The following is a 13,184-nucleotide window of genomic DNA, read 5'->3' as shown; positions in this document are numbered from 1 at the left end:
ATAGGTCCCAGATATGGCTCAGATCTGGTGTTGATGTGGCGTAGGCCAGCAGCTGGAACTTCCACATGCTGCACGTGTGGCCCTAAAAAGAAAAAAAAAAAATCAAGGAGAAGAAAGACTTATGTAACTATAACTCAGCTCCGGGGAGCCTCCTTAGTTTTAACCCCTCCCAGCGCCCACGTGGCCTTCACGTTAAAAGCAGAAACATCAAAGTACTAGATGACACCCCCATCCCAGGGGTGACAATTTCTGCAACCTTAGGGCACACATCCTTTGGGGAAATCATGAAGGAAAGGCATCCTAATCATTCTCCCAAACCTAAGCTCTGCCCCTCAGTGCCTTGGGGAGGAGAGAGCTTGGGGCTTCTTATTCTCCAGCCTTTCACTGGCTCTTGGTCTTGGCTTTGGCCTTGGGAATAATGTAGTTTTGGTGGAAGAACTGGGCAAAGAGGAGGAAATAGGTCATATACAACATGAAGGACCAGAAGAGTTGTTCCGTTGTGGTGTGGCATCCCTGATCCTGCTTCCAGATGTAGGTCAGGATACTGACAGTTGCTCCTAAAAACATCTGCAGGATCTGCAGGCTGGTGATGAACATGGGAAACCACTTGGGGGGCTTCACTTTGGCAGCTCTCAGAGTATAGTAGGTGTACATGATGGCATGTACACCGTAGTTCATGGTCATGAACCAGCCGCCCGCAGCCACCTTGTCCTTGTATCCAAAGCTTGAATACAGTAGCACTGTGCTGTGGTGGTACCAGTGCACAAAGATGAGTGGCCGCTTTCGCAGGATGATGAAGGCCGTGTCTCCTGGGGGATGAGGAGTCACAGCTGACATACCACCCAGGGCGGGGACCACCCTCCGCACTAGACATGGGGGCATGTGGGGAATTTTCAGGGCAGGGAGAGGGGTCTTTGTGGCAGAGAATCTGAAGAGGGGCTTAGGTAAGAGGTATTGTCGGGACCCAGGAGTAGGGAAGTGACTCTCCATGTGATGGGGGGCGGTGCTGAGGAGGGATGCAATTGACTGAACACCAGAGAGACAAAGCCTTGTCACTCACCAAGTTCAATGATCTTGCTGAGAACAAAAGGCAGGACCAGAATTTGATTATGGGATTGTCAGTGGAGTTGGTGAAGCACACAGTTTGCTTTAGGCTCCCCTTAAGGAGCACAGCCACCATAAATCCCCATGTCCTCACTGCCCCGAGGATACTGAAATGGGATAGAGACAAAAGGTATAAGGATGCTCCCCAAGCACCAATCCACACTTCTTCTGCCTTGGCCTGGTCAGGTCACTGACCCAAGATCCACCACCTCCCCACCCTTCCAGAGGGATGGGTCACAGCTTCTGAGATCCTGGGGCCAAACTGGTAGAGCCAACCAGTAATCTAGAAGAGATGAGAGCTGGGGAAGGGCCAGGGAATGCTGGAGGTTAAAAGTTGAGTTAGGGAATAGGGCTCATAGGATGGGTCTGGGAGGTAGGTGGCAGGATGGGAGAGATCCAGAAGTTTGGGGGAAGAAATATGGAAGGAGGGGCTGGGGAAGTTACTGGAAGGTCTTGGGAGAGGGTGTTAGATGCAGAGAGTATTAGAGACTGGGGAAATTGTTGGAAGTATCAGACTCCAGGTGCACAAGAGGACCCATGAGAGAGAGTAGAGACTGCTGGTTTGGGGGCTGAAGAAGAAAGAAAACAGGGCAATATGAAAAGGATGGATCCTAGGAAGAGGAGAGAGAGCTGAGAGAATGGGGTGGGGAGAGAGTTAGGGGAGCAACTTGGGGAGCTGATGCAATTGAGGTTTCTAGAAAGATTTTAGGGATAGAAGGAGGGTCTACAAGAGTAGGGGGGGGAGGGTCTTACCTGAAGACTGTAAGGCAGAAGGACCAAAGGATGAGAGGCCCTTGGAGGTTGAAGCCCTTCCGTGACTTCATGTACTTCTGCCCCACAAAGATGAGCAGCAGGTAGACCAGAACTATGGGGAATGAGGTTGCCCTGGCAGTCAGAAGGCAGAGGGGATGGGCTTATGGGTGGGTGCTGGTTAATGGAATGCCTATTCATCTCTCCAGATGAGTGCTCTGGGTTGGAGTCCCAGCTCTGCCACTTACTAGCTGTGTGACATTGGAAAAACGACTTAGTTTTCCGAGCATCGGTTTCCTTATTTGTAAAGGGGAAATAACACTCCTTTCCTGGCGGTGTTAATGTATGTAAATAAAGTACCCAACACAGGGCAGGGGCTCTGTCCAAAGTTTCTGTGATCACTGCTCTCTCAGTGAGGTTGGAAGTGGGTGGCTGCTGCTGGCCCATGCCTAGAAGCAACTCAAGGCTCTGATATAAGAAGCATGTAGCCTGCTTGAGTCACAGCAAATTGACTGGAGCACAAAGTCAGCCCACACACCTCGAGGAGCCCTAGGTCAGAGCCCAAGTCAATCTTGGAAGAGCACCCTGACTTTGCCTCCTTCTCCAAAGCAGGAAGGCTGGAGCATTTGAGGAATAACGTGAGTCCTGTGAAGGGCAGGCTGTCCCTGGGCACCAGCACTATGCACGCGGCCACGCACACAGAGCCACAAAGGATGGAGGAGAGTCCTTCATAAGGGGGCTGGGAGTAGGAGTTCAGATCAACTCCATTCCTCAGAGACCAGTTCTCACTACACTCTTTCCCCTTGGCTTCCGTCTTCTCCCACATTGCTCACCCCATCCTCCTATTCTGCCTTTCTTTCTTCCAGATCTTACCTCTCTGAGCTGCCACACTCACTATCTGCACCTTGAACAACGGAGACATGATGTCAATACTGGGGAGCCCAATACCTTTGCTCTTTGGCAAAATCACCGCGGACGTTCTGTCTCTCGCACCGCCCCCTCCAACCTCCCTCCCCCCAAAGAGCAGTCATCAGGGTCGGGCCCCTGACTTGGCCCTTCCCCTTCCTTAGGTCTCACCAGTACTCCTCCAAAAAGGGCCTCATGTCCTGGAGCAGCTCGAAGTTGTAGGGCTGGAATATCTGCTCTATTTCGTTTGAGACATTCATGGCTGTGACCATTTCGTTTTGCAGATGCTGAGATCGGGAGCTTGGGGAGCTAGACGAGAGTTAAGGGACGGAGAATGGAGCGAACCTTGGGGCAGGACTGACCAAACCCAGAATCCGAGGAACTCCGCGGCAAGCCGAAGAGCGTCAGACACCTGGACGTGCGCTGCAGTCCAGCTGGCCCGACTGGCGCCGCCGCCGCCACTGCGGTAAATAACGTGGAATTGCAAGGCTGCGCGCCTCGGCAGGGCGCAGCCCCCTCCCAGCGCCGGGCAGTTCTCCAATCTCGACCAAACACGCCCCTGTCTCGCCCCCGGGCCGAAGCCCGCTCTCTGATTGGTCATTCTCAAGGGCGCCTCCCCTCGCCCCTCGCACTAGAACAGCCCTTGTTGGCCAAGCCCACTTCCCCCTCTGGAGTCCAACACCTCCACTTCCACCTGCTTGGCTGAGCCCTTGTGGCCTTGCCAATTACCCGGGCAGGTCAGGCTTCTCCTGACGCTGTCATAGCTCACCTTTGCCGCAGTTTGCTTTATTCCTGGCCCACCTGGCAGTGAGGAGAGAATGGAGGTGTCTTCAGCCTCTGGTGTCCCCATCCAGAGATAGAGGTGTCAGTTTCCCATCTCTCCAAGACCCGAGACTTGAGACCCTGGATAAAACCAGGATAAGGATGGGTCAGGCTGGGGAAGGGGCAGCAAAGGACGCCTCATCTGCCTCCTCCGAGTTCCTATCTGCCTGCTTCAAGTCTGTGGTTGTGGGCGGGAGGGAGATGAATTGGAATGAGTTTTATTGTCGAGGTAGTTGATGTTGATGTTTGGAGAGATAGTTGTTGAGGCTGTTGTGGTTTCTTTACAGTTTCCTGAATTCCTGAACAGTTCCAGCCTGACACTCAGTACTAACCCTGGGGAGGAAATGAGGTCACCCTCTGGGCATTTAGGATGATTGTCTTCAGGTTCCCTGGAGATCTCCTGGGGTTTATAGAAGAGGTGGTGCAATGCATCTCCCAGTGGCCTGCAGTTCTCTCCTAGTCTGTGGTTAGCTAAGCAAATTTACTTTTTTCATGCCTGTGTACCCAGCCCCCCCAAAATAAATTATTTTACAACTTTTAAGTCCTTCCTTGCCGGTCCCTTATTTCTCTCCTAGGCTTTATGAAAATGAGGGAGAAAGAGAAGGTTTGAAGGCAGTTTGAGAGAAGATGGAGATTTGCAAAACAAATCTAAGGAAAATAAATATAAAATATTTAGATTCAAGATGTGGGAGTTCCCGTTGTGGCTAAGCAGGTTAAGAACCAGACATAATATCCAAGAGGATGTGGGTTCGATCCCTGGCCTCGCTCAGTGGGTTAAGGATCCAACATTGCTGCAAGCTGTGGCATAGGCAGCAGATGCTGCTTGGATCCTGCATTGCTGTGGCTGTGGTGTAGACTGGTAGCTACAGCTCTGATTTGACCCCTGGCCTGGAAACTTCCATATGCCTCAGGTTTGGCCCTGAAAAAATTAAATAAAAAAAAAAGAGAGAGAGAGAGAGAGACAGAGAGAGAGGAAGAAAGGAAGGAAGGAAGGAAAAAGAAAAAAACTAAAACTAAAATAAAATCAAGATGTGACTATAAATGGCTATATGCAGTAAAGTCCACAGGTTCTGGAGCCAGCAGACTGAGGTAGGAATTCCAGCTCCACTTCCTTGAACCTCCAGCCACTGTCCAGGGAAGAGTGGAGTGGGAAGTGCTGCCTGTGCTCTCTAAATGACTCTCGAGTGCATCCCTTTGTCTCTGCACCTCATCACCTCTTACCTGGTTACTACAGCCACTAACTTAGTCCTGTTAACTCTTTGCATCATCTCTTTCTCTAATACAGTTTTCTGTTGCATTAGAATTAGAAAAGAAAATCCAATCCTGGCTGATTGTAACATTTCTGAGCTCCAGTTCCAGAGATTCTGACGGAGAACGTGCCCCCAGATCATATTTCGAAACCCACCACTTTCTTTCCTCTCATACAGAAGAGGGTCCTAAAACCTAAATTGGATCATGCTGCTTTCCTGCTTACAACCCTTCAGTGGCTCTCAATTGCTTTACCTGTAGCCTGACCCTCAGAAGCTGAAAGCAAATGTTTGGAGAATCAGTAAACAAATGAAAGAATGAGTATCACAAGAATAATATCATCTCGGAGTTCCCTTTGTGGCTCAGCGATTGACGATCCTGACTAGGATCCATGAGGATGTGGGTTCGATCCCTGGCCTCGCTCAGTGGGTTAAGGATCTGGCGTTGCCATAAGCTGTGGTGTAGGCCAGCAGTTGCAGCTCCAATTCAACCCCTAGCCTGAGAACTTCCATATGCTGCAGTTGCAGCCCTAAAAAAGAAAAAAAAAAAAAAAAGAAAAGAAAAGAAAGAAAGAAAAGACAACAAAAAAGAATAATACCATCTTGGTGTTATAAGACCTAGATTCAAACTCCAGCTCCATCATTAACTAGTCTAATGTAACTTTGGGCAAGTTACCTAACATCTCTGAGACCACATTCTCCATCAGTACAATGCACTTGCCTGCCTACCTCACAAGGCTGGGGTCAGTATACAAGTCAGATAATGTCAGTAAAAGGATACTGTGAACTAGACATACGGAAACGTCAGGGTGAATCATTTTGGGAGGTTTACAAATGTGTATACAAAATGCAACTCAGTCCTGCGTTTCTCTCAATAAAGTTTTGGGGGATTTGGGGTTTCTTTGTTTGTTTGTTTGTTTCATTTTGTTTTTTTGGCCATGCCTACAGCATGTGGAAGTTCCCAGGCCAGGGACTGAGCCTCACCACAGCAATGACCCACACTGCTACAGTGACAACACTGGATCCTTAACCTGCTACACCACAAGGGAACCCCTCAAATGAAGATATTTTACTTTGCCTTTCCCAGCAAAGCTTAATGGTGAGACCTGAAGCTTATGTGTAAGAGGAGAAGTAGAAGGAAACTCTCCAGAAATTATTTCCTAGGGGAAAACTTCCCCAACCTTTGAACTTGATCTGCTCCCCCTGTTGTATATAAACTGCTCTCACAGCATGCTATTTCTTTCCTTCAGTGAGAGTTGATAATTATTTTATTACTTTTGTGGTTTCTAGAGTCATGCGTGTTTCCCCTACTAGTCCTTGAGCTCCATAAAAGCAAGGACTATGTCTACCTTTCATTAGCTACAGAAAGGTCATAACTAGCTCATGTCATTTCTCTTTAAGACCAAAAAATCTTTAGGACAAAGGTCAGATTCTTGAGGTTAGACCTGACTTTTCCTTTCCAGCTAATATAACATCTTGCCTAGCTCCAGTGTTCCACATTTTAGCTGGAATAGCAGAGTCACGACCCCATAACAGAAGCACATTTTCAGACTTTTCAGTCCTTTGCTTCTCTCCATATTGTTCCCTCTCCCCACACATCATTTTCTCATCTGGACAAATGTTATTGTTCAGCCTCAGCTCTGAAGTCACTTGCTCTGCAAAAGCCTAACCTTTTCCAGACAGGGTCATCCCCTCCTGTCTTTGTCTTCCATCTACACAGTGGGTTAAGGATCTGGCATTACTGCAGCTCTGGTGTAGGTTGCAGCCGCACTTTCAGATTTGGGAAACTTCCATATGCTGTGGGCGTGGCTGAAAAAAGAGGGGGAAAAAAAAAAAGACTGCCCAAACTGCCTACCAGTATTGTGCTTCTACTGAGGGAGTACAGTTAGCCATATATTTTCTATACTATACTGGCTCCCCCGCCCTATCCCAAAGGGTCATTGTTGTGAGGTCTCTCCCCCTGTGCAGGATGCACACAGCACTTGGTACAGAGTGGGCACTCAAAACATGTCTGTTGCTTTGAATTGAGTAGGCACCTAAGAGGAAAAACAAACAATAAATATATCTATTTTTAAAAAGACTCAACTTCCTTAGTAATTAGGGAAATGCAAATTAAAGACTTTAAGTATAGTACGGCTCCCATTAACAGCCATTAAACTGAGTAAAAATTAAATACCCAACGCTAGTCCAAGCTTTGAGAAAGAGATACACTCACACCTGGCTAGAGGCCAGGTAAACTGACATGATCCTTCTAGAGGCACACTTAAGTAACACTTAGTAAGAGCCAACTGGTTTGCTTTAACACAGTCTCTCACCTAGAAATTTAAAACCTAGTGAAATACAATAGCCAAGACATGGAAACAACTTAAATGTCCAAAGACAGAGGAATGGATTAAGAAGATGTGGTATATATACATAATGAAATACTACTCAGCCATAAAAAAGAACAAAATAATGCCACTTGCAGCAACATGGATGCAACTAGAGACTCTCATACTAAGTAAAGTAAGTCAGAAAGGGAAAGACGAATACCATATGATATCACTTTTATGTGGAATCTAATACGTGGCACAAATGAGCCTAACTACAGCAAAGAAACAAACTCATGGACATGGAAAACAGACATGTAGTTGCCAAGGGGGAGAGGGAGGGAGTGGGATGGCCTGGGAGTTTGGGGTTGTAGATGCAAACAATTGCATTTGGAGTGGATAAACAATGAGATCGTGCTGCATAGCACAGGGAACTAATCTAGTCACCTGTGATGGAACATGATGGAGGATAATGTGAGAAAAAGAATGTGTATATATGTATGATTGGGTCACTCTGCTGTACAGCAGAAATTGACAGAACATTGTAAATCAACTGTAATAAAAAATTTTTTTAAACCCAATGAGACCAAAAGAAAAAAAATTCTATGTGTACTGAAATACTTACGTTGTTAAAAGAGCTGCAAACAAACCACTAATGAATGCTTAAATTATTAAATGCTAAGATTACAAAACAGCTTGCAGCCACTAGAATATAGAGGAACATGAAACCATGTGCATCAAATATTGTGAAAGAAAAGCAACATTTAAAACTGTATCTAGGTGGAATTCCCATGGTGGATCACTTGAAATGAAACTGACTAGCAGCCATCAGGACCCAGGTCTGATTCTCAGCCTTGCTCAGTGGGTTAAGGATCCAGCATTGCCATGAGCTGTGGTGTAGCTTGGAGGCTCGGATCTGGCGTTGCTATAGCTCCGATTCAACCCCTAGCCTGGGAACCTCCATATGCCGCTGGTTCGGCCCTAAAAACACACAAAAAACCCCAAAACCAAATCAAACAAAAACCCCCCCCACAACTGTATCTAGGAGTTCCTGTCGTGGCTCAGTGGTAATGAGCCCGACTAGTATCCATGAGGATTCGGGTTCCATCCCTGGCCTCACTCAGTGAGTTAAGGATCCGGTATTGCTGCAACTGCAGCACAGGTTTTATTCCTGGCCCTGGGAACTTCCATATAACTCAGGTGCAACCAAAAACAAACAAAAACTGAAACCTGCCTCTATTCTATTACCTCAATTATCTAAAAGTGATGATAGCCATAAAGATTGAAGCCCCAAAGAAACACTAAAATGTGAAATCATTTGATGGAATGGGTAAGATTATAGGAAAAATTTTGAAGTATTTACATTTTTCCTTGTGATTATTTATTTATTTATCTTTTTGTGTTTTCTTGGACCGCACCCACAGCATATGGAAGTCCCCAGGCTAAGGGTCTAATCGGAGCTGTAGCCACTGGCCTACATCAGAGTCATAGCAACTCGGGATCTGAGCCACATCTGCAACCTACACCACAGCTCATGGCAACACTGGATCCTTAACCCACTGAGCAAGGCCAGGGGTTGAACAGGCAACCTCAGTGGTTCCTAGTCGGATTCGTTAACTACTGTGCCACGACGGGAACTCTCTCCTTGTGATATTTTTAAATTGATCTCATGACATTTTTAAATGCTATGCCCCCAGGGAATTATGCTTTTAATGATATTGGAGCTATAGCTGCTGGCCTACACCACAGCCACAGCAACACTGGATCCAAGCAAGCCGTGTCTGCAACATACACCACAGCTTTTCATGTTAAGTGAAAAAATATAGGATATAAGACATACAGTATGGTCTCAAATTTGTTGGAAAAATGTAGATGGAAAGAATATTTGTAAAAAAAATTTTTTTTGTCTTTTCTAGGGCTGCACCCGTGGCAATATGGAGGTTCCCAGTCTAGGGGGTCTAATCGGAGCTGTAGCCATTGGCCTACAGCCACAGCCACAGCTACTTGTGATCTGAGCCGCATCTGCGACCTACACCACAGCTCATGGCAATGCTGGATCCTTAACCCACTGAGTGAAGTCAGGGATGGAACTTGAAACCTCATGGTTCCTAGTCGGATTCACTAACCACTGCGAAATGACAGCAACTCGTGTAAACTTTTTTTTTTTTTTTGGCCACACATGTGGCTTGAGGAAGTTCCTGGGCTTGAGGATCGAGCCTGTGCCAAAGCAGTGACGATGCCAAATCCTTAACCCAATGCACCAACAGGGAACTCCTTTGTAAGCTTTTTGTAAAGAAAGAATATGGAAGAAAACTATGTTGAGAACACATATTGGAAGGAAATGCACCAAAATGCTAATTGAGTTTGTCTGGATGGTGGAATAATGGCTGATTTTTATATCGTATTTACGATCAGTAAATGTTCAAAACTAAAATAAATGTATTGAAATTTCTTGGATTTGTCTTTCCTTGCCCTGTGTCCTGTCACTAGTTGGCTTCTCCACTCCTTCGTTCCTTACCCTAAGGTCCTGCATGTCCCTATCAGACTCATCTCTGACTTGGCTTTGCTTCTATATTTCTGCCATGCCCTTATGGCTGCTTCTTCCTAAACTTTCCACCTCTTTTTTTTTTTTGTCTTTTTGCCATTTCTTGGGCATATGGAGGTTCCCAGGCTAGGGGTCCAGTCAGAGCTGTAGCTGCCAGCCTACGCCAGAGCCACAGCAACGCAGGATCCGAGCCGAGTCTGCAACCTACACCACAGCTCATGGCAACGCCGGATCCTTAACCCACTGAGCAAGGCCAGGGACCAAACCCGCAACCTCATGGTTCCTAGTTGGATTCGTTAACCACTGCGCCACGACGGGAACTCCACTTTCCACCTCTTTAACACTATTATTTCTTAAAGGCCTGTCCCGTCCCTTACTCTTTCTCACTCTCTATTCTCTTTCCTGGCTAATTCCCTTCCAGGACTTAACCTCCTACTTCTATTTGGATAACCCCAAATTATCTTCTATTTTGACCTCTCTTATCTATGACTGCTCACATTTGCAAATGCCTCTTGGACTTCACCTGGCTGAGTAGAGCTATGGATAGCTCACACTCAGATGTAGAAACCCATCTCACCTTTTTCCCTGACCGCGTATTCATTTTGCTGACTTCTTACTTCCATTAAGGTCACTATGGGGCTCCTAGGCTCCTAGGCAGGACTGGCTACAAAATTTTCAGGGCTCAGTGCAAAATAAAACTGTTGGGCCCCTTGTTCAAAAATTATTAAGAATGCAACATTGTAAATCAACCATACTTTAATAAAATTTTATTTTAGTTTTTGCTCTTTAGGGCCGCACCTACAGCATATGAAAGTTCCCAGGCTAGGGGTTGAATCAGAGTTATAGCTGCCGGCCTACACCACAGCCTCAGCAACACCAGATCCAAGCCACGTCTGCAACCTATACCACAGCTCACTGCAGCACTGGATCCTTAACCCACTGAGCGAGGCCAGGGATTGAACCCAAGTCCTCACAGATACTAGCTGGATTCATTTCCCCTGAGCTACAACGAGAAACCCCAATAAATTTTTTTTTAATTATTAAGAACATTGGGAGTTACCATTGTGGCGCAGTGGAAATGGATCTGACTAGTTTCTGTGAGGACTTGGGTTCGATCTCTGACCTTGCTCAGTAGGTTAAGGATCCAGCTTTGCTGCAAGCTGTGACATAGTTTTCAGAGGCAGCTCAGATCCAGTCTTGCCATGGCTGTGGTATAGGCGTAGCTGTAGCTCTGATTCAACCCCTAGCACAGTAACTTCCATATGCTGTGGGTGTGACTGCAAAATGAAAAAAATTTTGTTTAATTATTAATGTCAAGATGGCAGCAGCCGAACATGAAACCAACTGCAGAGTGCTCCTACGTGTAGGGTCCTTAGAAGCCTAGGCTTAAATCTAGGACTCCTCTCTCTCCTCTAATCTGGTTTGGTTGACAGAGTGGATAGTACATCCACTCACAAAGATGGGAAATAAAGGAAGAGGAATATTTTGAATAGTGAGGTGAGAAGGGAGATGAGTTTGGTTTGGGCCCTATGAATGCAAGGTGCCAGTAGAATATCCAGGCCAGAGGATCTAATAACCAGTTGTGTAGAATTCAGGCTGTCAGTTCAGCTTTAACACTCAAAGTAGAGGGCATCACTGAACTCCAGGCTAGGGATGAAATTGGCCAGAGAGTGAAGGTCAAACAGGGCTTTTCAATGTGGGGGTCCATGGACCATTTACACTGTAATCTGCAGCTTGTTAAAAATGAAGGCTCCTGGGCTCAACCCAGCCCCCTGAATTAGAATATATCTGGAGGGAAGTAGGGCTTGGGAATTACAGCATTAACAAGCTTCCCAGGTGATTCTTATGCTCCGTAGAGTTTGAGGACTATTGATATGCGTGAGAAGACTGAAGAGGCTACAACCCCAAAGGAAATATTTATGTATAAGGTAGTGGATTCCATACTTTTTTGACTGAGACATACAAGGAGAAATACATGTTATGTTGTAAGTTTGTACATATGCATGTATTTAAAACATTTTGTAAAAGCATACACATCCTTACCATGTTGTATCTGACATTTTTTTTTTCTTTTTAGGGCCGCACCTGCAACATATGGAAGTTCCCAGGCTAGGGGTCAAGTCAGAGATGCAGCTGCCAGCCTACACCACAGCCACACCCATGCCAGATCCGAGCAATAGCTGCAACCTACATTGCAGCTCACAGCCAAGGCCAGATCCTTAACGTACTGAGTGGAGCCAGGGATTGAACCTGCATCTTCATGGATACTAGTCATGTCTGTGACCACTGAGCCACAACAGGAACTCCCCAATTTTCAAACTGTGGTAAAATACACATGACATAAAATTTACCATCTTAATGATTTTTAAGGTATTATGTACGTTCATACTGTTGCACAAACATCACCACCATCCATCTCCAGAACACTTTTCATTTCAGAAAACTGAATCTCTGTACTGATTAGACAATAATTCCTTATTCCCTCTCCCACCCCAAGACCCTAGCAAACACCATTCTACTTCTTTTTTTTTTTTTTGGCTTTTTGCTATTTCTTGGGCCGCCCCTGCGGCATGTGGAGGTTTCCCAGGCTAGGGGTCGAATCGGAGCCATAGCCACCAGCCTACGCCAGAGCCACAGCAACGCAGGATCCGAGCCGAGTCTGCAACCTACACCACAGCTCACGGCAACGCCAGATCGTTAACCCACTGAGCAAGGGCAGGGACCAAACCCTCAACCTCATGGTTCCTAGTCGGATTCGTTAACCACTGCGCCATGACAGGAACTCCCCAAAGACATTCTATGAAGCCACTATCACTCTACTATCAAAACCAAAGATACTACCAAAAAAGAACATTATAGGCCAATATCTTTGATTAATAAAAATGCAAAAATTCTCAAAAAAATTTTAGCCAACTAAATCCAACAACACATAAAAAAGATCATACACCACGACCAAACAGGATTCATCCCAGGTTCACAAGGATGGTTCAACATATGCAAATCAATCAATGCCATACACCACATTAACAAAAGAAAAGTCAAAAACCACATGATCATCTCAATAGATGCAGAAAAAGCATTTGACAAAATCTAACATCCATTCATGATAACAACTCTTACCAAAGTGGGTATAGAGAAACATAACTTCATATTATAAAAGCTATTTATGACAAACCCACAGCCAATATAATATTCAACAGAGAAAAGCTGAAAGCCTTCCTTCCCACTAAAATCTGGAACAAGACAAGCACGCTCATTTTCACCACTTTTATTCAACATAGTATTGGAAGTTCTAGCCACAGCATTCAGACAAACAAAAGAAATCAAAGTATCCAAATTGGAAGAGAAGAGGTAAAACTGGCACTCGATGCAGATGACATGATACTATATATAGAAAACCCTAAGGATTCCACTCAGAAAATGCTCGAACTGATCAATGAATTCAGCGAAGTAGCAGGATATAAGATTAGCATTCAGGAATCTGTTGCATTTCTGTACACT

General features: G+C 45.7%; 1 protein-coding gene and 1 long non-coding RNA gene across 2 annotated transcripts in view; both read right to left on the bottom strand.

Moving 5' to 3' along the window:
• Positions 1-78: 78 nt before the first annotated feature.
• Positions 79-3,203, bottom strand: ELOVL3 (ELOVL fatty acid elongase 3). The gene is given in 5 exon segments (XM_047761013.1): positions 79-809; positions 1,061-1,093; positions 1,096-1,211; positions 1,858-1,989; positions 2,932-3,203. Coding segments are annotated over 5 exon segments (810 nt in total). The 5' UTR covers positions 3,033-3,203; the 3' UTR covers positions 79-381.
• A 293-nt stretch (positions 3,204-3,496) lies between these two features.
• Positions 3,497-13,184, bottom strand: part of LOC125116467 (uncharacterized) — a 30,612-nt gene continuing 20,924 nt past the window's right edge. Inside the window, exon 4 of the long non-coding RNA XR_007132337.1 lies at positions 3,497-3,663. This is a non-coding gene — a long non-coding RNA (uncharacterized LOC125116467). The remainder of the gene's footprint in view (positions 3,664-13,184) is intronic.

Source organism: Phacochoerus africanus, chromosome 15, assembly GCF_016906955.1.
Source record: "Phacochoerus africanus isolate WHEZ1 chromosome 15, ROS_Pafr_v1, whole genome shotgun sequence".
NCBI lineage: Eukaryota > Metazoa > Chordata > Mammalia > Artiodactyla > Suidae > Phacochoerus > Phacochoerus africanus.
The sequence above is the reverse complement of the archived record's forward strand: the minus strand, read 5'-3'. Positions and strand labels throughout refer to the sequence as shown.